Below are 25410 nucleotides of genomic sequence, written 5' to 3' on the forward strand. Positions count from 1 at the left end.
TAAATATGATATTTCTGCATTATTTACAAGAATAAAATGTGATCCCCCCCCCGGGGGCAATTCGAAGGTAGCAAACTAGAAATTTCTGCATCATACAACTTCCTTTACGTTAGGATGAAAAGTAACACTCATTTTTTTAACCAAGACTAGTAAAACCATAGAAGAAAGAAAGCGAGCTAATTTGGAATACGAATATCAAGGCATTAAAGCTCCTGACATAAGTCATCTTTTAATTCTTGAATTCCTTACACCCTCACAAAAAAACTCATTATATCAACTTTTTTCCCTGTTTGATGGGCATGATAACATAATTAAGTAAGAAAAGGAAGAAGGCCATTAAGAAAAATGATTATAATATTTTAGAAAAAAAAACATATACTTTTTATAATTAACTAACTTACCTAACTTTCTTAATCTAATCAAATTAATTAAAAAGATCTTACATCAAAGACTGGAAGAGTATTTTTGTACTTAGCATTCTAAGGTCGTGCCAGAGTTTCATTTATTCTACTATCAACGGCACAATTCCCACCGATATTGAATTTAATCCTCAGTTTTATAAGAAAGAATCATGCTCTAGCCCTCAAACCTAATTAAGCCATTTTAAGAAACACTTAAAAAGTATCAGTATATCCTCTCCAAACACTAGCACCTAAAACACATTCAAGATTACCCTGTACATGATTCTATGACCATACATTTGCTTATTGTACCTTCAACTTTAAGGTTTTGACTGCTTGGAATCTACCGTATGCCCTCTCCAAACACTATCACACATACATTCAAAATTACGTAACATGTGACTCTATGACCATACATTTACTTCTTTTACCTTCAAGGTGAAGCTTTTGAATACTTGTAATTCACCGAATTCTAACTTTTATCTATATCATAATAAAATACTGACTAATTCTAAGATCATCCACACGTCAATATAAAACCCATTTAGGAGTCATAAGCGGTGGCAGCTTGCCTCAAACTCTATGAGTGTCATAATAATCAGCTTTAACGGCAAATATACCATAATGCAAGGCTAATGACAGTTACATCGAAGAAGAAGGTTGTAAAGCAAGGAATTATCTAAGAACAAAAAGACAATCTGGGAATTAACTACTATGCATATGCTTAGTTGTGCAATGTTATCAGTGAAATCTAACAATGACAACTACTGTATGCATGCACGTACTTGGGCATAACTAAATTCTATGGCATAATCCGAGTTAAACATAACTCAGAACACTCACCATTCAGGTGTCAAGGTTTTTAGTGATGTTGGTTTTCCTCTATCATACACCAAAAAGTTAGGCCAGAGTTTCAATAACCCTACAACTGACAGATGCTAATCTATCGGGTAAAGAAACATTGCGGTATGCATACATGCGAGTGATCCTCCCAACTCTTTCACAGAATATAAGAAAACTTCCATCAATGATTAAAAAGAGCAGGTTAAAACCAAATTTCACATTAATAGCCATAAGAGTTATTCCAGAGTGAAAAATACATAACGGAAAAACACACACTCGTCAAAATCTCTACTCATTATCCCGCTAGCGTCAACGCATGGTTAAAGCTACAATCTTTCAACATCACATATAAATAATAAAAACTGCTTTAACCAGTAATAACAGATACATCCATCTTAGAACCCGAGCTTGGTGCGGCGCCAGTGCCTGCGCTTAGCATTATACCTGAACAAACACCAATGACATCATAAGAAGTTTTGAAGCAAACCACGACATTAACCCAAGATTTGCGAGGAAAACAATTCGAACCTGATGGTGTTGTCGGTCCTCATCCGAATCCAGTAAGGAATGGGCCTGTTCTGCCTCATCTTCTTCGCGAGCTTCTTCTTGATCCTGAAGGTCTTGTGTGAAGGCTATACATCAAAGAGTTCCAGTCAGGGCCTCTTAAAGTTGTAGAAAATACTGAACAAACAAAAAATATCAAGATACAGAAGCAGAGATAGACTACCATTTTCGGCTGCAGAAGATCGGTAACCAAAAACCAGAAGCCGCAGAAGTCTAAACTGTAACCCTAGTTTTAACATGAAGACCTAAAAAGGCGCCAGCGGGTGTTTTTTTTTTTGGGGTCAGGCATTGCCTGTTGGATTGGGCCACTCGGGTTAGCCTTCTCGAATTATTGGTAAACTATATTTTAGATTTTTTTTTTTGGCCCGACAACCTACATTTTACAATGAACTACGTTGCTTTCTTTATTTTCATTAAATCTAATTTTATTTTTTCCATTAAACTGCATTTAAATTTTATTTAAATTAATTTTTAAATATAATTTTATGATGTGCAATATTAATTTTTCAAAATTTAAACAAGTGATCTCTGTTTTAATTTAATTAAATAAAAATAAAGGTGATAAAGAAGCTGAGTGTAGTTCTTTAGACCAACATTTTTGTTGGCCAAAGTTCTTTAGACCAATATGATAGTAGTATCGTCAAATCGTTATTTAAAATGCGTGGCCTAAATAAAGTTGTAACTGTGAAAATAACTTGTTCAGAGGGATAAAAAAACTATTTTTGACCCAGGAAATAAATAAAATACTACTAACTTTCATCAGTTTGTTTTTGATTAAGGCCAAATAAACCCAACAAGTTGACGTTTGTGTTTAATAAGGTTTTGCGGACATGTTAGGCGAATGTTACTACCAAATTTTGGAGTACAGCTCGGGTTAACCAGTTTTAAAACGAAATACTAATAATTCCCTGTTTGGTGTTTTCCCCTTTACTGATTGGATGACTCAATTAATTAAGCATTAAATAAATAAATGCTTAAACTAAAAGTTGGTCATATAAAAAACTTCAAATAAGAAAGCATTAAGGTTCAATCAAAACTATTTATGACGTATTACTGGCTAACTTCATAAAATTTACCTGATTGTAAAAATATACATGAACGTTTCAAACTATTTATGAATGAGAGTTTTGTTTTCTTTTGAAATATTCATATCTACCTTTCCGTCCCGGTAGGTTCGATGATCATGGGTATTTTTGAATCCTGATCCAATGGGGGAAAAACCAAGTATGATTAGACATAGTAATTGATCAGAATCAAGAATCATTAAAATGAATCATTTGAAAAGGAAAGTATGGAGTTGATTACGTGAGCAGGTAGTGGATCAAATTTCTCTTAACCAATCAAGTAGATCTGTTATATATTCCTGAACCAATTGGATGGATCGCATCAAAATTGTTGTGGAAACTGAAGGTTCCACAGTTTCCTACGGTGCATTGCTGTGATTCAAAAGTCATGTCTTCCACTAAATGCATCCACGTAAGTACAATCCTGTATTATTCCATATCTCATCAACCAGTTCTCAATCAGCTAACATGACCATTCGAATTCACCATACACGATGATTTATAACACGTCTGAGGCCTCTTGTTTTCCATTATTTTAATTCTCACTTCATGAGGAAAACAATAATGCAATATATTATCTCTGATCCTTAATATAATATCTCATTTGACTTTTATTTTAGTTTTAATTATAAAACTCTAATCCACTTTGTCTTTCATATTTTTTTTTCCAAGATTGTATTTTTAATATTAATAGTTCTAACCAATATATTTGATTAGCAAAGATATTTTAGAAAAGACAACACCTATTTATTACAAATAACTAGCTTAACTTATTTTCTTAATCAACTCAAATTAGTTAACTAACTTTTATATTTAAGACCGGATGGAATAGTTCACCCTTAATTATAAAACGTAGGTTTGACCTATCAATTTTTAAAGATTGGTCCTAAGTCCTGTTAGGATTTCTCATCCTCCAGCGTTCCAAAGCTTAAACTTCTCCCCCATAATCCTGTTACCATTTAAGAGTCACTTAGAGTTCTCACCTTATACAGGTCAGGTGTGCTAGGATCTCTTCTTTTTCTTATTTCTGGAGGGGTTTCTGCAGAAGCATATATGTGTAGGTCTGAGACAATGTGTGCATAGGGTGGTTTTTGATTGTGTGAGATGGCAAAATTAATGCGTCATAACTCCCTAAATTATCTTTTTTAATCATATGTATTAGAATCACACTATGTGGGAATCTCTAACAATCAACAGGGATATTTAAAAAAAATATATAAAACAAAGTGGATTGAAATTTTATATTTATGGTTAAATTTAATTCCTCAACTAATTCTCATATTAAATATTAAAGACCCAAGGTAGTATATATTAAACATTCCAAAGTTTTCATTTTCTCAACCATCCGCATTCTCTAATTTTTAGCTCATTCCCTTCTACCAAACAAGACCACTAATGAGTGTTTACAAAATTATTTATACATCCTCCCTCGTCATTCATGAAATGAAAGAAAATTCTATTTCACAGTACTAGCTTAAGTCATTAGATTGGTTAAATTTGTTATTTATAATTAATGGATATTAGATTTTCTAAAATACTCTTGTTAATTATGTGTGTTGAAACTATATAAAACCTTTAATACATGCAATTAATAAAAATATTTTATATAAAAAATTATAAATCCAGAAAACAAAATAAATTGGTACTACTTCCGGTCATAATTATAAAAGCTAGTTGACTAATTTTGAGGAGATTAAGGAAACAAGTTAAGTTAGTTATTCGTAATAAATAGATGTTATATTTTCTAAAATATCCTTACTAATCATAATTATAAAAGTTAGTTGACTAATTTGAGAAGATTAAGGAAACAAGTTAAGTTAGTTATTGGTAATAAATAGATGTTGTATTTTCTAAAATATCCTTGCTAATCAAGTATATTTGTCAGAATTACCATTATTAGAACGACTACCTTAGAAAAAATTGATAAATATAAGAGATAAAATAGATTAAGATCTTATATTTTAGATTCAAATAAAAATTAAATAAGATTTTATATTAAGTATTGTAGATAGTATCTTATAATGGGGATAAAATCCAGCTTCTCGGTGGCATAGTTCTCAAATTTTGGGTTGAGAGGAGCAGCGAAGGAGGGGCAAAATTGAAAAATACTGGCGCCGCTTTTATCCCAGCAGATACAATGCCATTTCCAAAGCTATAAAACCTCACTTAAACCTTCTCTATCTTCCGATCCTCACTCAGCGTTTTCTTTCTTCGAATAGGGTTTTCTTGGACAATTTGGATCGACTCTGATTCAGTCACCGATTTGAGTGGTTAAACGCACTGTCTTTTTCCAGTCCTATAGCACATTACGAAGATGCCTCGACCATCAAAAAGAAAAGCCGCCTCATCAGCTGACGTCGATCTTTCTGTTTCACCCGGTACTTCAATTCTTTTGTTCTTGTCTGGTCCCCGTGGCTTCCTTCGAAGATCCCTCAAGTTTCCAAATTTTGCGTATTCGCTTCTCTTCAATGCCTCGATCGAGATGTCGATTTTTTCTTGTTTCCTATATCGACTAGGATTTATTTTCATCGTTTTCTCGCGGCCATAACGTTCTTCCGTGATTCTTGATGTTATTGGATGAGTTTGCTGGAATCGGATTGTTCTTTTAAGTTTAGAATCGTCGGTAGGTGATAATACCTTGTCCTTATGTGGCTCACGAGTTTGGAATGCTGAAGTTCATAGAAATTTCCATCAGAATCCCTACTTCAGATGTGTTACTCGTGTCCCATACTTTCCAATAGGATCATAACAAAACCTGACAAGAATAAAAGCTTGAGTTATTGTTTGTGTATTTGTGTTTGAGCATCGCTGTAGAAACGTTTCTTTGCATCTTTCTTTCTTTGTTCCTGTAATCATTGCCCCCCAAAGTTGATCTGCTGTAATGGTTTTATTTCATGTTGTTATTCAGCACCCAAGAAATCAAGAACAAAGCAAATCGACAAAGTAGGTCACCTATTTGATACATATGCAAATAAGTCAATAGATTTGATTGAGTAAGTATGTACTAATTGGATCATTTTCAGGTTATTGGTTTTTTTCTAATGTTATTTAGAATTGAGCAATTCACATACGGTCTTAATCTATACTCATCTGGTTACTCGGAATTTTGCTTATGTTATGCGATTGCCAATTGTTCTATCAGAAAAGAATAAGTGGTTGGTGCAAACTAGGACTAACAGCAAATGCCTAATGCATGCCCGCTCAAGCAATTCTATCAGGCATTTATGTCTGGTAGCTCACGGAAATTGGAATTCTGTTTCTGCATACATTTATTTTTCCTGTTTAGTGATATGATGACGAGAAATGTCTGGCTTATATTAAATCCGTTTTATTTTATTTTATTTTATTTTTTGTATTTTTTGCACATGGCATGGTATTGGAAGGGAAAGGAGCTTCTATAAAGTTATTTATTTACCCTATGTTCTCTATTTCCCTTTTAGCAATATTATTATTTTTTTAAGTCATCAAACTGGTAATACTAATTCTTTTACCTAGCTGCTTGAAGGGCTGACAATAACTGTCATAAAAAGCACTCAATTTTCAATTCTGTGGGGAGTAGCCTCTTTTTGTCTGCAAGAAATGCTGCTAAAAAGTGAAAAACAAATTTTTTTCAGAGTTTTAATCCCCATTCCATCATAGATCCATAGTTTATAGTGCATTAACTGGGTTGGGAAGACCAGTCTTGCCTAATTTATTTGAGAGGATAGTTCTTTGGTAGTTATATCTTGTTAAGGGCATTGATATCCCTGCTCTTCTTGCCTGTTCATCATGGCGCCTGGTGAATATCTGCATCTTCTTATGGCGAGAAATTGCCCAGACTGGAGGAAAACTATAACAGTTAAAATAATTTAAGATATAGGCACTTCATGCATGTTGTCTCTACTCTTTAAAATGAATTGATCTCTGATATTTTTCTTTGGACAAAAAAGATTTAGAACATTAAACAATAATTTTCATCCATGCATTTTGATTCGAAAACATATATATTAGGAGCTTGTATGCTGTTTCCCTTATTCTAGCTAAAATAACAAAAGTGGCAGAATGTGTATATTTAATTTAGTAACGAAGTCTGTCTTTTGATGTATGATGTTTTGGGTACAAATGATTTGTCGATTATTGTTATACATATAGTGGCTTACTTGGCTGGGATATGCTTCTATTTGGCTCCAACTGATGTAAATTTTTATATTTTGGTTCGCAGTCCAGCAGGAATTGAATCCCTTTGTTCAGATTTAGGTGTGGACCATACAGATATTAAAATTCTGATGCTTGCTTGGTATGTTACCACTGAGTGTTTGTTTTTGTGCTTTTCCTTCCTATAGCAAGCTGATCTTTTAACATTTGTTAATAAATAAACTTATTCAGGAAAATGAAATCTGAAAAGCAGGGTTACTTTTCTAAGGTATGCGCATTGTTTCAGTGTCATTTAGTTGTACTTAGTAATGAATGTTGTGATAGACAAGCACGTTTGTCGTGTTAATTTTTCATGATCGATTGCATGGGTTCATTGTCACAGACTCGGGAAACTCTTGGCTAAGTACTTATGCATTGATAGTTTATTTGAGGTGCAGTGCTTTCAAGCCTCTATGTACATTTGTTCCTTCTCAAGTATTTGTAATTTTTGTATAGATGAGAATCCAAGGCGATAGCTTGTCTCATCTTGGGGAATTCTTATAGTAGCAAGAGAGATTCAATGGAAAATATGTTTTAGATTGGCATTTCCTGCAATGTTGGCCAATATGGTTATTGTTAGCATCTTGAGGAGAAATTCCGTTGATCTATTGAGGGGTGCTGTTTAAAACGTCATTTGTATATATCTGATGATAATTTTTCATTGCAAAATTTACAATGAGAAGTAATAAAATGAATCCCAAAATATTGGATACTTGATGCTGTGTAGGAAATTTTTAGGGGCTATTAAGTTTGGTGGGAAGGACTTGTGTTTTTTTTACGTGTTAGGATTTCTAGTCTGTCGTCTGCATTGTATTCACTGCATTCTATTTGGTAAACAGTTTCTTTTATAGCCGTATTGATATTTTAGATACCAGTAGTCATTGGTTAATTGGTTTGAATTTCTGTACCATTACATTATTAAAATAGCATTTGAATAGGCCATATTTACCATTTTTATTCAATAGGATGAGTGGCGAAGAGGCCTCAAATGTTTAGGGGTTGACACTCTACCTAAATTGAAAAAAGCAGTCCTTGGGCTGGATAAAGAGGTACCTTTTTTTTCATTATTATTAAAAATTGCTAATTTTTGTCCTCTCACATTCTGATTTAGACCAACCATTGAAGGTTTTTATTTATTTTACTTCCTACATGTTCTGATTAGGTTATGAAATCAGGCTACTTTGAGGATTTTTATAACTTTGCATTTCAATATTGCCTAACAGGTAAGCTTGGTGATGATGGGGAACCGGGCATTTATTACACTCTTTTCAGACTTATTAATATAGAATATAAAATGTATAGAGAATGGCAATTTTTTATGTCTATAACCTGTGCATAATGTGGCTCATATCGGGTTCTCTGCATTTGCACGGGGCCTGCTCTAGTTGTTCTTAACTTTTTATGTCTCTAAAGTGACATGAAATAACTGTTTCAGAGGACATGCAGAGGAGTGTAGATATTGAGACCATTTGTGAGTTGTTGAATATTGTTCTCGGACCCCAATTTCCCACCCAGGTCAATTTATTAGTTGAGTATCTACAGGTAGGTAACATCTTTTATCACGCTTCTGTATTTTCGGAAGCGATTAACCTGTTTATTAGTCTTTTATCTTGTGGATTTTTTTTTTTTTTTTTTTTGGGTGTGTGCGCTTCATGATATAAAATTATATGCATATGCTGAGGATATTTTTCTCTGAATATCTCTAATATGGCAAGTTCTGGGTAGAAGAGTTTTCTCTGAGTTAAACCTTTTATAATGCGCATTATCTTATTCGGTCCGAAGATCTTGCTCAAAAGATGTTTGATGTCAAAATATTATTCCAGGAATTATTTTCTTACAGTTGAACTAATTTTGTGGCAGATACAAAGTGACTATAGGGCCGTCAACTTGGATCAATGGAGTAGTTTTTACCGTTTCTTTAAGGAGGTAATGCGGTTGTAACCTTTCCTTGGATTTAGTAACGTGCAATTTTTACTCATGAGTTTATTATATGAGGTTAGTTAGGGTTCCTTGTAGGCTAGAAGATATTGGTATAGCATTAAAAAAGAAACATTGTAGTTTAACTCACGAGAAAACCCAGGATTACTTGCTCCCTCTTTCCCATATAGTCTTGTGAATTGAGTGCGCAGGTGCCTTCTGCCTCCATTCATATTTCAGTCAGTTAAATACAAACAAGGAGTTCATGCTCGTAATCTGCAGATCTGGTCCCGGCTAAAACTCAAAATGTCTATAAAAATAGAATATCATTTATGCATAAATGGATGCTTGGTAGAATTGATTAAGGCAGGCAAGCCTTAACATGGCATGTGGAGAAATGTTATGACTTTTTTGTCACTGCCAGGTAAACTTTTCAGATCTTGGAAGTTATGACTCCATGCTAGCATGGCCAGTGATCCTTGACTCTTTTGTTGAATGGTTGAAAGAGAGAGAAAATAAAAGCTAATTTCTTGCTCTTGCAATTTCCGATCATCTTGCACCGCTGATGAACCAGAATCCACTTGAAGTAAGATTTCCAATTGTATATGAATGTTCCTGATTGATACTTTTTGCGGGTTTTTTTCTGCAAAAAGTTTACATACAGATCCGATGTAACATCGACTTCATATAGTGCCAAAAGCTACCTCAAAATTTCCAGCTGACATTGATATACTCTTGTTAAGAAATTTTGTTATGCCAGTTGACATTCTGTAACATTTATTTATTCACATGATATTTATTCCATTCAGGAAGCTTCTTCCCTGTTTGTTCACTGACATTCTTATATAAAATTGGAATTAGAAGCTGAATGTGGAAGAGTAATCAACTGTGTAGTCCTCGAGCCTTTCTTCCACCTGTTCCTGGCTATCTGTTAATGAATTTTAAAATATGTGTCAAGAAATATCAAGACTTCAATGGCTGTGAAACTGAAACCCACAAAAAAGAAGAAAAAATTCCCTGGGTTTTTGCTTTCCTTTTCCTTTCAAATGGAAAAGGTCTGTCAAAATCAATTTTGAAATTGGCTTGCATTACTACCTCCAATTTTTAATATAATATTTAGTTTGTAGTTCAATTTAAATTATAAACTAGGTATCATGTTAAGGAAGGGATGGAGCTAATATTATTTTTAAAAAGGGGTGTGGGGTAGGGAAAGAGTCTCATTTATAATTTTTAGAACAGATCCAACATTTATACCTTTTTCTATATCTGTGCTTCGGTTTTTTGAAGAACTCTTCGCGATCCCTATTACTGCTACTTCATAAGCCTTGAACTATATACAGGAACCTTGCCCGACAACCCATTTGAGAAATCTCAACCTTATAGTTTAGTTTTTCAAGATCTACTTAAATGAGGGGACGAAAGAGTGGAGGAGGTTCATAATTAGAATTAATACATTACAAATACATAATTGGACATTTAAAACCCAACATCACATACAGTAACTCACTCACAAAATTCTAATAATTTAAATTATTACTTATGATCTCCAACTCTCGAAATTTAACAAAGTTTTAACGTGAATGACTACTTTTATGATAATATACTGCTACCTCCGGTCCTAAATATAAAAGCTAGTTGACTGATTTGAGTAGATTAAGGAAACAAACTAAGTTAGTTATTTATAATAAAAAGGTGTTAAATTTTCTAAAATATCTTTGCTAATAAAGTTTGTTGGTTAGAACTATTATTATTAGACGGATTATCTTGAAAAAAAATGAATAAATATAAGAGACAAAGTGGATTCGAGCCTTATATTTAGGACCAAAATAAAAGTTAAATAAGATTTTATATTAAGAACTGAAGGTAGTAATAGATAGGACAATAATTCTGAAACATTAGTGACATTTGAACATTATCTTAAAACAACAGACATTCAAATGCGAAAGTTAACATTCAAATTAATCCTGTCATTAATTCTGAAATAAATATAACCAATAGTCCACCGCCATTTTAAATTATAATTAATCAATTTATTCCACATTATCGTTTCCTTTTTTAATTCTACTTTTACATATTATACGTATTGATATAGATGTATAGATGGAGAGGGATCAAAAATAACTGGAAGCATGTCAAAGCAGGGCTTCAAGAAGTCAAAGATAACTAGGGGAAGATCTATGCTAGATGGAAGTGGGAAAAAAGTGGTTGCTTCATAGCCAAATCTGCATACAAAGCTCTAAATCGCCCGTGAGAGAAACCGACTACCAACTGAAACAATATATGGAAATTAAAGGTTCCACAGCGATGTAGATCATTTGCGTGGCTGTTGTTTCATGAACGGATCACCACTAACCAACGAAAACTGAATGAAGGCCTTCACCCCAATGGTCTTTGTGATAGGTGCGACAATGAAGTGGAAACAGTAACCCATGCATTGAGAGATTGTACGGTGGTTCGGAAAGTCTGGGAGAATATTATCAAACCTGAATATTTATCCCGGTTCTTCTCTAGTAATTTACAAGATTGGCTTCAGCTCAACATGAGGAAACACATAGGCAGGTTCAAAGGCGATTGGAGAGGACTTTTCTTCATCATGTGCTAGTTCTTATGGAGAGCAAGGAATGAGTTCACTCATTCAAATATCAGTACAGACCTAAGTACTTTGACACCTAGAGCGTCAGCCATTATGCAGAGTATGATGAACTCGATAACGAAGCTGAAAGGAGTAAATATGAACACGCCCCAGCAACAAGTCACTAAACCTATCTCTGAGCACATGCAAGCAGCTTTTGCCGTAATGGTTGATGGTGCGTTCTCGGCCTCCACTAGTAGGGCGGCTTGCGGGGGCATTATTGTTGATCACCAGAACATGAACATACGAGAAGGCTTTCTTCTGAATTTGGAAAGTGGCGACCATCTCACGGCAGAACTCTGGGGGTGCTTGATGGGGATGAAATGCGCATGGGATATGGGCCTAAGAGATGTGATCTTACACAGCGATTCCTCAGAAGCTGTACAAACCATTCTCGTCGAAGAAAACCAACTGCATGAGGACTGGGTTACTGTCAAAGAGATCCAGAATATGCTTCGGTGGAATTGGAGTGTTAAGCTTCAAGTTATTCGAAGGGATGACAACTCAGAGGCGGACAAGCTAGCAAAGATAGCATTGAATGGAGCTATGGGACTGTAAGTGCTCAGCAAGGAAGTGGTCACGAGTTTGTTGCAGACTAATAATGTAGTTTAATCGTTTTTCTTTTTCTTCTAGTGTATCAAAAAAAATAGATGTATGGATGGATGATGTTATCATAATTTTTTTATTTTTTACCATTTCTTTTTTTAATCTAATTTTCATTTCATTTTTAATGAAATTTTTTATGCCAATTTAATTTAATTAATGTCATTATGAAATGTCGCTGCCACATGTCTCCATTAGACTCATAAGTGGGCCGAACTAAATTATTAAAGGCCAAGCTTAAGCCCACTTATTGATGGGCCTACACTGCGCCACGATGGCCCATCTTCGTGCCTGTGTCGTTTCTCTCTGCTCCTTTCTATTCGAGGGGCAGCGGATAAAATCTCGTCGCCGGAGATAAAACGGCGGCGAGAGCCTCGGCCGTCGATGTACAGTAACTCGGGTTTCCGTTTGATTCAATTTTTCCTTGAACAGTCGCCTAACTTGCCTAAAGATATTCTTTGGGGAGAAAAATTGACGGAATGTTATTGCCTGCAGTAATCTGCGCTGTTGCAGTTTTTACTGTTTAACACATCGTAGATTTTCCGCTCTGTGTTTTTTATTTGCTTTGATTAATTTGTCTTTTTTACCATACTGTCATCATAAGATAGTGCACGATTATATATTTTCTTAATTTTCATTTACGGTCAGGATGTAAATGGATCCATAGGGTGATTGATCTGTCTACCACCAGCTCATGGAGCAGTTAACAGTTCTTGCCATGCTTTGTAAGCTAGATTTGGAAAGAAAGAAAAAATCGGGAACAATAGGATTTTCTTGAAAGCTAAGTTGGTAGCTAAGGATCAGACAAAGTGACTTGTGTCGTTTAAACTCCATTACCTATTTAGAATTCACCTCATTGTGCACCTTACAATCCCAGTATCACATGAGTTTTCTATTTGCAATCCCATCGTCTTCTGAGTTTAGCTCATTTTTGAGGATACGCCTTTATGTTGTTTTTGGCAGTCTTGGGTGATGTTGAGGCTCGATGTTTTTTCTTTTTTCTCTGCACAAAGCTAGATAATTTCTTCTTTCATTGCCAAGTGACCATGTACTATATAGGTCCACATATCAAATTATAGTTGTAGTACTGGATACTGAAATACTGATTCTATTGATCCTGCACAATTTTGATGGGTACAAATTGTAGCTTAGGATACTGTATGAAGGAGAAAGCAGATGTAAGAGATGGGATACTGTTTTTAACTCTTGTTATTTCCTTTGTTATTATAAATCTAGGACGAGCAATATCCTTATCACGGGAAACTAGTTCCATTGTTTATGGTCGTGGTCACTTGCACTGAGAGCTGGCAAGCCTGGCTAAGATTAGATGAAAATAATGGTAGCTGATTCTTACAAAACCAAATACTTGCCTTGGGTTTTTTTTCCGAGGATCAAAAGATTGGTCAGTGAGCATGATGAAATTTATTTATTAGTACCTTATGTACTTCTACCTTCAATCTTTAATATAAGAGCTAATTGACTAATTTGAGTAGATTAAGGAAGTTTGTTAAGTTAATTATTTGTAATAATTAGGTGTTGTCTTTCCTAGAATACCTTTACTAATCACGTGTATTAGTTATAACTATTATTTAATGGAACATTTGACATGTACAACTACTACAAGGACTACTTTGAAAAAAATAGATAAATATGAAAGACACAGTAGATTGGGGTCTTATATTTAGAATCAAATTAAAAGTCAAACTAGCTCTTATATTAAAAACTGGAAGTAGTATTATGATACCGAGATTACCTAGAAATGCAAGCTAATGTACTGAAAGGCTTCTAATTTGTTCGGGCAAAAACAACAAATATTCCTTTTGCTTGTCCTTGCAAACTGTGTTCAAATAAGAGTCTACTGAATAATCCAGGAGGTATCATTTGCCAACATGGCACATCTATCTTTAGACCTGCACTGTCCCATGACATGCCATATAATGATCTGAAATTCTGTTTTTTTCTTTTCCTTTTTTCAAGTACAGTGCATAACTTTTGCAGTGCAAGGTTCTCTGCTATATCATTTTCACATTTTGCTTTTCCTCCTGGACTGTAATTGCTGCAGTGCTTTGCCAAATAACTGGGTCCAGTTTGGTCATGAACAGCTTCTCATTACTTAATATCCAGCGCACAAGGACTAAAGGCAAGCTATACTGAAGCTCCACCTACCTTTTAATGATTTGATGCTCCCTGTTTCATCTTTTTCTTTCACTATATTATGTAACAGGTTTTGCTCACATGAAGGAAATGACCAATTCCTGGACTTCCTCGATTAACCTACAGTTAGTAAATATTAAATTAACCAGTTTTTATTAGAGGGATTTACTGACCTAAACAAGGATAGTTAAATCAAACTAAATCTTCCATTGGCATTTTAGCATGCATACGGCAGCAAAAGTGCTTTCAGCATGAAATAGTTGTATATTTATTTAAACTAATTTAAGAAGCACTGGGTTAATTGATTCATATCTCACAGTATCCTAAACATTATGGTATAAAATACTGAGGTATATTAAATAAGAGTATTAAAAAGAATACAACGTGAAATTTTGATGATTTCTATGTAACGTGAGATATCATCCAGGAACTTTCTTTGGACATTATTGAATATTAAGTTCTGATTCACTATTCTGCATATCATTATTTTTTCAAGACAAGTATGTTAAAATATCATCTGAGGTATAGGATATTAGAATCAAGACAAATGAGAATAGTAGGAACATTTAAAACAAGTCTGTCTACTTTCAAGACAGTGAATCTTCATTAAAAATGTATAAAACAATACACGTTATATATAGATTCCTTTTTGTAGTCACTAGTATTGGCATCGCTGTATATTCTACTTTAAAGCTTGTCTATCTGTGGAAGTGTGTAATAACATTATTATTTCTCAGTCTCTTTGGGCGCTTTGCTTTCTTCAGGTTTGGTGCACCGAATTCCAAGCAGTCCAAACACTTTTTTGACTCAGTATGTCCCTTTACAGCCATTGGATATCAGAAAAGAAAGTTCAGCAGAAAACTTTTAAGTAACCCTAAGCTCTCTTTCTGGGTCGACAATGGCTTTGATTGTAAAAATTTAGGGTGCCATTTATAAAATTTGATCATGACAGCAAATGTCCCACTCCCTTGGCCTCACCCAGACAGGTTCTGGTACTGCATCCCATAATTCATTGATCAATGTCCCCTTTGTTTCTCAAATTATTCATCATTCCGAAGTTATATTCTACTCTGGCTAATCTACATTGAGTTAGACATCATTATAAAAATGTTAAAACTCTTTGAATGAGTTTTTAAGATGTCTGCATTGTGAGACTTAAACTAAACCAATTAATGCCACTGGTTTATGTATCATAATCTCACATTAAGTGCTAATTGGTATAAATCAATGTCTTTGTCACCAGCAAATGGGGAGAAACCTTAACTTTATTCCTTCATTTATTAGTATTCCTACTTTTCAGATCTATAGGCCCCTCCTCGTACTCAGGATTGATCCTTCCCCCCCCCCCCATCACCTCGTCGCCTTCCCATTTCGCTCTTCTATCTTGAACCTGACATTTCCATTTCATGTTAAATTTCCATGAAATTCTAATTATTAATCTGCCCACCTTTCTAGAAGAGGAATCTGAAGGCCACATCTTATACCGACCAAAATAATTTCGTGATTGATTCATCATAAATCACCAAACCAAAACTGGGTTTAGAGTAAATTATCAGTTACTAATTATGTGAGTGAGACCATTATTAGAAATTTTGGTACTCATTTGTATTGATTTTAGCACCAATTGTGTTACTTTCGATCATCTAATTCACAAGACCCTCCTAAAGAAGCATATGATTTACATAATATAACTTGTATGATCATTCAAATTTCAATTTTTAATGCTTTTTATTATTTTGTTTAAAGTTGACCGTCTTTTTTTTTTTTTAAATGTTATACCTTATGTTATTTTAAAACAATATTATAATAAAAATACAATCAACATTACTTACGAAAAACAACACCCCATCACTGCTGCTTTTCTCAAACACCACGCAATTTTAAGACCTCTAGTATCAATCATTGAGGATGGAATATGATCGTTTATATATATATATATATATATATATATAGTTTTAGATTAAGTGTATGCGTAGAAAATGACAAAAGTGGATATGCTAGCTAAATCCGCTCATAGGTCACAGGAAATTTTTTGTATCTTTAATCAACCTCCACCTCTTAATCAGGAGGCGGAGGATGATGAGGAGATTCTTCTAAATTTTTTCTTGTAATTTTGTTGTTAGAAGTATACAGTTTCTCATTCCAAAAAAAAAAGTAGAAAATGTTCTTGGCTTATGGGATCAAACCAAACATAAATCAAAATCTGTTTCTGACTTGTTTATAAGCATTTTTATATAAACTAAAACAAAAATTTTTTATATATTATCTCATATTTTATAAATCATGATTTAAAAATTAATTTTGAAAAATCCGATCATGATTCCAAAAGAGCTCTCAGAGTCAGCTTTGGAAGGTGATCTGTAGAAAATTTGAAGACCTCCCAAAAAAAGAAGGTGTGAACAAGTAAAAATAGGGGGGGTCATAATTTGGTCAATAATAAGCCCCACATGAGGCAAATCAAGAGTCCTGGATTGGTAAAACATTGGCTGACAAAAGAAAAGATTCAAAAAAGAATGAAGAATGTCTGACTCTCTCTGCCATCTTTGAATCCCTCTCCCCCTTTGTAAGAATCCAACATCCAGCAGCCTTTGACCAAATCTCAGCCGTCCATTGTCTCCCACCTTTTCCTTCGGTTTATCCACTTCAGTCTTTGATTGACAAGCATCATGTCTTTATCTCCCACTTAATTATTTTTAAGGATTAGCACTAATAATTATAAATCAATCAAGCCACTTTGTACTTCCTTTTCCTCAATTCTCGAAATTACCCCCATCCTTCTTCTTATTTATTTTATACAATTAAAATTAAAATTTATTTATAATACCCATCAACTATAAGTAGCACAATTTAATTATTTTTAAAGTTTCAGGCATATAACATTAAAAATGTGTTTATTTGTGATTTTTGTACAGTAGTGAATGTGCAATATGACTTAAATGGCAATTTATTTTTAATTAATGATCACATTCAATGATGGACAATTCTGACATTTTGTACAAACCCAGAGGATTGGGCATCGCACCCTTCTTTTAATATTGGCTCCACTTCTGATGTTTATTGGATTCGTATTTGTTTTTTTCTTGCTGGGATGTCATTACTCGTTACTATTGCATTCTTAAAATTTTTAATCACCCAATAGGCTGAACAGATCCAAATTGACACAGCTCTAATTATTGAAATTAGATTAGTCGTACACGGCAATCAAATCAATTGTAAAATGTCGGTTATAATAAAACAAGACATGAATATTATATTTTTATGTTGTACTAATTTTGTGCTATTAGCTTAGGCTTTTTGAATACTAGTATTAGGTTAATTTGTGTATAGCTTTCCTTAAAGCATTTTCTATATTTACATACAATTAAGTTTAAAACCTCATATTTAAATAATCATAACTATTTTTGCAAAGCAGTTTTTGAAGTGCTTACATGCTTCAAAATACAAAAGATTTTTAAAAAAATAAATGTTCATTTATAAATTTATTCCAGAATTATCCACAATGATGATGTAATAATTAAGTATGAATTTAGGTTGGAATTTCAAATTATATTTAATAGACTTTGCTGGCAAGCGCAATTTTGCCCAAAAAAAAATCTTCTAATATAAAATGGAATGAGTTTTGTATTTTCATTAAAACTTTAATCAAAATCAAGTTTTTAAAAGGAAGAATATTGTATTCAAACACACATTCTCTTTGATGTATTTATTATCAAGGCCTCAACATGGCATATTATATGCTGAAATTACCTAAACCTCATCATCAAATAAATACTCAATCATTGGACCACAATTAATTAAAAAATAAAGTCAGTTAGATATGGATGGAATGGGAAAAAAAATCATTTAATTTTTTCTCAAAGAAGGTAAAAGCCCATCAGGACAAAGGAATGTGACTGGTCGATGAAGCAGCAGAGGCAGTCCAGCTCACCCGCTTAGGTCGGATCTATTTTCTTCCACACTTCACTTTCCATCTTCGCTTTCATCGCGCGACACTTGGATTATCATTTCCTTTCATCATCCCCACTCAGCATTTCTCAAAATCCCAAAACAGCATCATCTTTTTTTCTCTCTTCCGAAATGAAAAAGCTTACAATTTTATTCACAACCCATTAAAAAGAAAAGCCGAAAAGGAGAGAATAAAAATAAAAACGACATTTTTTCGTATGGAATAGAATACCCAGAATCTCATTTCATGCCGAAATCACCTCACGAGCTGTGTATTATTTCAATTTCTGGACTGCGGTTGCGTTAATGGGCAATGTTACTGGAAGTGTGGCTGCGAAATTCGCTTTCTTTCCACCGGACCCACCAACATACGACGTTTACAGAGAGCAAGATGGAATGCTCGTCTTCTCTGGGGTAACCGCCGATAAGAACGTGGACGTTCATCTGCTCGATACAAAGGCTGGGAATAAGATCATCGCCACCTTCTGGAAACACCCTTTTGCGAGGTTCACGCTTTTGTACTCTCATGGTAATGCTGCTGACTTGGGTCAAATGCAAGAGCTCTTCATTGAGCTCAGAGCTCATCTTCGTGTTAATGTCATGAGGTACTTTTTTACTTGATTCGTTTTTCTTCTTTTCGGGTCTCAAAATTCTCATGTTTATTGAGAAATAGGTTCAAATGGGTGTTCTCAGCTTTCCTTCTTATTCGGGGGTGCTGGGTGGCTTTACAACACGAATGCTTTTCCCCATAAATTCATCTTTTGAAACGTTTCCGTTTCTGCGTTATAAGCTACTGTGCATGTCGTCGTGCAATTTATTTTCTTTGAACCTAATTTTTCTAATAAACTTTGTCTGCTTTTTTGCATTTCTGGAATTATCAACCAACCAGCTTGGGTGCTGCTTCTCCTGTACTCCCTACCCAAAAGAAAAAAGAACTGTAGTTCCTAAGCCCTTGTTCAAATCTGGTAAAACGGTAGTGGTTTCAGATAATAAAGCAGGCAGGCCTGATCTCTAGGAAAATTTGAGGCCTTGTCGGTCTAGTTCTACTAGTATTTTACCGCTTGGCTTTCATCTAGTTCTCTTCTGTTCATAATCTTGTTTTACTCGACCTCACAGCTCATAGGATGTTCACTTACTTATCTTTTGAAGTAAAAAATTGAGTCAATCTGAATATTTCCTTGAGCCCTTTTGTCATATTGCAGCTATGACTACTCAGGATATGGAGCATCTACAGGTAAGGTAAGTGAATGTAAATCTTGTGATTCTTTTTCTCTCCTCTTCTTTTTTCCTGTTATCTTCCAGAGTTGATTTCAAATAATCTCTCGCTGAGCCACAGATAAGCCTTACCATAAGTGTAGGGTGATGTAAAAGAAGTGAGATTAGAAATGACATCCACTGATCTAACTTGGTATCTGATGTTTGATTTATCATCTCTCCAACTATGACAGCCATCTGAGTTCAACACGTATTACGACATAGAGGCCGTGTATAACTGCTTGAAGAGAGAATATGGAGTTAAGCAAGAAGAATTAATTTTGTACGGTCAATCAGTTGGAAGTGGGCCCACAGTACACCTGGCTTCTAAATTACAGAGGCTGAGAGGTGTTGTTCTTCACAGTGCGATTCTTTCAGGGATAACTTGCTCAAGAGTTTCTTTCTTGAGCCTCCTGTTTTCAAGAGATTATTCTGATTCTATGTTTTGCTAGTTTTGAGTAAGAGCCATTGATATGGAAGCTTTGCTGAGCGTTGAAGAGGGTAGAATAGGATGGAAAATTAAGCTTGGAGGGTCGGTTATATGGATTTTATCATCTACTTAAAAACTATTTTTATGTCATCTCGTGTATATTTGATTGCAAACCTCACACAATTCAAACTGTGTTAGAACATAGCGTTCACACTTGTTTCCATGGCATAAAACTGAGAGTTCATAAATTACTTTTATTAAGAAACGATACAGCACGAGCTTGCTCCACAAAGTGCCAACCATAGTCATATCATGATGTGTATGGCGTATCTCTCTAGATCGTCAATTGTAGAATGTATCAAATAGTAAGATTCAATAACAAATAAAAATGACTTGAAATATACACACAGGAGGCATAAACACCACTTTGCAACAATATAGTATTGTTACGTTAACTCATTGCTCTCACATGATTTTGAAGTTCTAAGTTGTGCTATCGCCTACCGTGTTGGTCAACCATCGATTAATGTTGTTAGGTCTGTGACTTGGTATTATGAATGAATTGTCTGATCCAGGACTTTTTTTCCCCATTTAGCAGTAGATTCGTATATTCCTGTTGTTTGTAAGACTCAAATTGAGAATGGCAAACATTATGATGCGAACCACTGACTTTATAATCTGTAGTAATTAACGAAATGGCAAATTTAAGCCAGTGGTATGCGGCCAGCCTCGAAGAAAAACCAAGCAAAAACTACTGTTCAATTTTTCTCCCCATTACATGTCTACCTTCCTCTATTTATTTTAATAGAGATTGGATGGGCTCCTAGCAAATTACTTAACTACCCGTAATCTCCTAACCACGATCCTTGTAAAGTTCGTTCTTTTTCCTATACAACTCATTTTCCTTATGTTGCAGTGAACTTATATGAGCAGTCTATGATTCACTTAAAAACATAAAGCATATGAGAGTGGTCAAACGGCTTCTCCCAACCCCTTTATGGCTGTGTAGTACTGATACTGAGTCTGGGAACAGCTTTCACCTTATGAGTAGGAAGAATGTTCCAACAGAACAAAGGTTGTGAGTGCTAATAGTCACTATAGTATACGCTTTTGATATCCTTCGTTTGTCTTGCAAAACCAAATTTCGTGATATTAATACATTGAGTTTTGCCTTTCTTTTTGAGTGATGGAATCTGTGGTTAGGCATTGATGAATTTCAATTGGAAACAATGCTACCATTAGAGCATAGTATGTTCGTAATCTGTGGAGTGGACCCCATTAGGTTGAAAATTAGATGCAAAGTTCATTGCCAATGCTATGAACTTATGTTGATTTTCTTCCTCTTTTGTGTTGAGCAATGCTATTGGTGTCGTGATTTATAAATTTAAGAGACATTTGGTACATCGGTATCTAGGTGTCTATCATGATATTATCTTCTTAATATCCCAAGAGGAAGACGATCGGATCATTTGGATTGTAGGGATCTCACACATTGTCATTTTTTTTTGGGGTCTGTTAACTTCTATGAAGTATCAATTGTATCCTCTTTTACGCCTTCCAATATGATTTGAAAACCACAATATCATGTACCATGGAGCCTGAAATTTTAAGGAATGTGAGATGACAATGTTGTAACGAACAAAGAACAACTCGAGTTTTTTTCATAGTGAAGGATTCATTTGATGAAGTGGACACATTTCCCTGTGCTAATAGTATTTTTTTTTTTTCTGCTAAATATGTTCTAAGCAGGGAACAAACGATGACATCGTTGATTGGTCTCATGGGAAGCGATTATGGGAACTTTCCAAGGAAAAATATGACCCTTTGTGGGTTAAAGGTGGGGGCCATTGCAACCTTGAGACATTCCCAGAGTACATCAAGCACTTACGCAAGTTCATGAACGCCATGGAGAAACAAGCACTCTCAAATCAGACAAAGCAACAACACAATCCAGATCCTAGTATTACTGAATCCAAACACAACAAGTGCCTAATATTTGGTAAAAGATAGCTGCATCAGTTTTTCTTTCCTTCAGAGTTTTTTTGAAGTGTAGGGAGGAACAGAGAAAAATCGCGTTTCAGACTGAAGATTGAGCTCAAAACTGCAGGTTTTCCCATAATGCTGCTTTGATTCTTGTGTTGAGAATTTGAGAGACATGCTATGGACTAGAAGAACTGAAAGATGGAAGTCCAAATTCTGTTAAGATATAGCCATGTTTTAGGTAGAAAATTGTGCTGAGTGGTCATTGCCTTGCCTAGGTTAATTATCAATGTCGGAAAATTTAAAAGAATGTACTTGATTACACTATCTGGCAATGATGGCAAAGTTGAGTTTGTGTATAGTGTCATCATTAATCTGAGAAAAAGAGTGTTCTTTTCCTGAGAAAAAGACTCTACTGATTATCCTGTCGGGCAAACATAACCAAGAAATTAGATGGGAAATTAAAAATAAATAGATTGTTAGAGATTAATTAGTTATTGGCATGATACGATGCTTTTATGATGAGCAGTTATTGTTTGTGTCCGCCCCATCTGCCATGTTGTTTTGGTTCTCATTTCTCAATGATTTTTTTTTTTCCTTGTTACACTCGATAATTGATTCTTAATGAAAAGAGATTGGGGGTGCTCATCTTTGAATAACTTGAGAGTGAAGTTGGTGTTTAATTCTGTCAAAAAGCATACTCCTCTGATTCTGAAACCTAAATGTAAGAAGTGAACTTCTTCTAATTTTAAATGTGAGATTTATTTTGTAGTATAAATTTACATTATAAAATGACACTTACATTTAGGACCAGAGGAGTATCATTTTATGGCATTAATCAATATATGAAGTTTTACTATTCACCATTTTTTGTAATTTGAACATTCACTAAAATGATAATAATTTAACAACCAACCAAAATTTTCCTTTGATAGTTCACCCGGAAAAAAAATTATCCGTTAATATCATGGATATGAGTTTTCAAAAAGAGCATAAACTTCCCACACACACACACACGAGAACCTTGTAAAGGAATTTCTAAACAAGTGCCGTGAATTTATAAAATAATAAACCATCAGCTGTGAGGAACCGTAGAGTCATTTGAGTTTGACGTGAAAGAACAAAATTACCCCTCCCTCCACCACTTGATCATTTGACCTTGACTACCGTTTGACCGCCGAAACAGGGCGTCTGAAGAACGAAACCAACCGGTCGTCAGTTACACGTACGTGTACGATCAAAAGTGTTTAATAACTGGGCTTCTTTGAGACTTCATATGACACGCACAGATAATTTTAGTTCATGAGGCGGATGGGTCTCCCATCTGCCGCAGAATCAGAACCAGAAATATCATAAAAATGGCTGGCAATATACTATCTTTCGTAGTTAATATACCCTCCCGTTTTAAATATAAAACCCTTATACTAATATATATAAATGTCTTATATTTAAAATCAGAAGAGTAAGAACTAAATAATTAATTTGAGTAGATTAAGAAAATTTGTTGAGTTAGTTATTTATAATAATAACATGTATTAGCTAGAATTATTGTTTGATGAAATCTTTAACATATGCAACTAATGCAAGAACTACTTTTAAAAAAATAAAAAAATATGAAAGACAAAGTAGATTAGAGTCTTATATTTAATATCAAATTAAATGTCAAACTAGTTTTTATATTAAGAATTAGAATAATTTAAAAAAATATTGTTGAGAGAGAGAGAGAGAGAGAAAAGATATACGTAAGTTGTATCCAAAGGAATTAGCAGTGTCATAGCATGCTAACCAATACCACAAAGTATTTCTCTTTTTTTATGAATAACAACGAGAATATTATGAACCTTCACCAAAATGGTGATTTGAGGAAGGGGGAAATAAACCTATTGTGAGTTGTACAATGAGGTAGTATTATCAATCTGATTCTTGCTCTTGTTATCACTTCATCACTCCCAAAAAAAAAAAACGAAGTTCAAACGAGATCATTGTAAGGTAACCTTAAAAAAAACAAAGAATAATGACATCATACGCTAAGAAATCATTAAATATCCAGATTGACATGATTGAATATGAGCTCTCAATCATTCAATTGGTTTTATAACTCATGATGGATAATATGTCATCACTATACCTAAGTTTAATCCAGTTCTTTATACACACGCGCCTTATTTTATTCTACTCCCATCCCGTGCCCTGTGGGGCTTAAGCATATGCAATTACCTACTTTAAAGCATAGTCACACAATAACTATGAGGTTACAAATAACCACTCTTCATAAATCAGTGTTTAAATTCTCACTCAAAAAAAATTTACATTTAGCGTACGACAATGTTTCAAATATGATTGTCTCCAATAAGAAATACCTATACATAAAAAAAAAAAGGCACACTTTCAGCCCATAACAAGTTCTTTTTTTAACTATTATCATTACCTAGATGGTATGAAATATGTTTCTTTAAATTATTTAATCAACTAAATGGTTTTTTAACATTGCACAGAGTTTGAGGTGAGTATGAGTTATAAATAATGGAGTTTTTTGCGAAGCTGCTACAAAATATTACCTTCGATTTTTAATATAAGAGCTGATTTGATTCTAAATATAAGACTCCAATCTACTTTGTCACCAATATTTATCTATTTTGTCCCAAAGTAATTCTTATAATAGTTGCATATGTTAAGGAATTAGTATTATTAATATATTAATAAAGGTATTTTAAAAAAGACAATATCTATTCACTATAAATAACTAACTTTTTTAACTTTTTAAAATTAGTTAATTGAGTTTTATATTGAAGATCGAAGCTATTTGTACATGGGCCTTTAAAATCCTTTTCTTGGAGTCGAGCGATGTACCAAGCCCACAAACAGGAAAACAAGTGATCTTTTTTCTGTTTTTATGACAAAAACAAACGACCCTTTTATGCTCTTTTGTTGTAATCGAAAGCCTTTCAAGACGGCAAGAACTTCATGGTAAATACCACCTCCGTGCAATTTATACTACAAATTAAATTTTATATTCAAAAGAAGAGCTAGTACTCGTACAATTATTTCTGAAGCAGTGATGGGGCTAGGGGACGACGTCGTACTATGCCAACTCGGGGTTAAAGACTTGGAGATATCTCATATGAGGATGAGGATTGGACGGAGGAGTACGACGTCGTGGCAGGAGAATCAGAGGGGGTGGGGCCCAGAAGGGATGGTTTCTGTTGAGATTTCGTGTTGGATGAATGGCGGGTCCCATTGAGTTGCCAATGGGAAAGAGAAACGCGGAAAGTAGTGGGGTTCCTCCGAGTTTGTGAGGCAGCTTTAGCTTCCCTTATTTTGGCAGCCACGTTTTCCGGACTGTCACTCCCACTCCCATGCTGAACCACCCCCTCCCTTTTGTTTTTTTCGTTATCGATCGATGAATCGCTGGTAAAAAAAAAAAAAAAGAATCGATGAATCAAACAATCC

The 25410-nt window shown here is 34.3% G+C and overlaps 2 protein-coding genes and 1 pseudogene across 4 annotated transcripts; 2 read left to right on the plus strand and 1 right to left on the minus strand.

Moving 5' to 3' along the window:
* Positions 1–1411: 1411 nt before the first annotated feature.
* LOC114713542 (60S ribosomal protein L39) lies at positions 1412–2054 on the minus strand. The gene is made up of 3 exons (XM_028898216.1): positions 1972–2054; positions 1773–1876; positions 1412–1688 (listed from the first exon to the last, which is right to left on the minus strand). Exons 1-3 carry the CDS (start codon positions 1972–1974, stop codon positions 1640–1642), a joined length of 156 nt encoding a protein of 51 aa, XP_028754049.1. The 5' UTR covers positions 1975–2054; the 3' UTR covers positions 1412–1639.
* A 2964-nt stretch (positions 2055–5018) lies between these two features.
* LOC114713515 (DCN1-like protein 5) lies at positions 5019–9843 on the plus strand. Of its 3 annotated transcripts, none has more exons than XM_028898188.1 (9): positions 5019–5250; positions 5781–5865; positions 7074–7148; positions 7238–7274; positions 8011–8094; positions 8208–8268; positions 8481–8587; positions 8906–8971; positions 9245–9380. In XM_028898188.1, exons 1-9 carry the CDS (start codon positions 5187–5189, stop codon positions 9341–9343), a joined length of 678 nt encoding a protein of 225 aa, XP_028754021.1. In that variant the 5' UTR covers positions 5019–5186; the 3' UTR covers positions 9344–9380. The 3 variants fall into 3 exon arrangements, with proteins under 3 accessions (XP_028754021.1, XP_028754019.1, XP_028754022.1); XM_028898186.1 differs by lacking the exon at positions 9245–9380 and adding an exon at positions 9387–9843 and having other exon boundaries at positions 5030–5250; XM_028898189.1 differs by lacking the exons at positions 5019–5250; positions 9245–9380 and adding exons at positions 5263–5495; positions 9387–9843.
* An 8759-nt stretch (positions 9844–18602) lies between these two features.
* On the plus strand, positions 18603–22368 carry LOC114713518 (alpha/beta hydrolase domain-containing protein 17C-like; annotated as a pseudogene).
* The last annotated feature ends 3042 nt before the right edge of the window (positions 22369–25410 follow it).

Source organism: Neltuma alba, unplaced genomic scaffold, assembly GCF_004799145.2.
Source record: "Neltuma alba isolate B1F8T4 unplaced genomic scaffold, ASM479914v2 tig00011430_pilon, whole genome shotgun sequence".
NCBI classification, from domain to species: domain Eukaryota; kingdom Viridiplantae; phylum Streptophyta; class Magnoliopsida; order Fabales; family Fabaceae; genus Neltuma; species Neltuma alba.

Bases quoted from the DNA above. Each gene is read 5' to 3' on its own strand.
- LOC114713542 (XM_028898216.1), bottom strand. The intron at 1,689-1,772 runs GTTCGAATTGTT...GTGTTTGTTCAG, and splicing joins AGGACCGACAACACCATCAG to GTATAATGCTAAGCGCAGGC.
- LOC114713515 (XM_028898186.1), top strand. From the start codon at position 5,187: ATGCCTCGACCATCAAAAAGAAAAGCCGCCTCATCAGCTGACGTCGAT. The intron at 7,149-7,237 runs GTATGTTACCAC...AAACTTATTCAG, and splicing joins AAAATTCTGATGCTTGCTTG to GAAAATGAAATCTGAAAAGC. The intron at 8,588-8,905 runs GTAGGTAACATC...ATTTTGTGGCAG, and splicing joins TATTAGTTGAGTATCTACAG to ATACAAAGTGACTATAGGGC.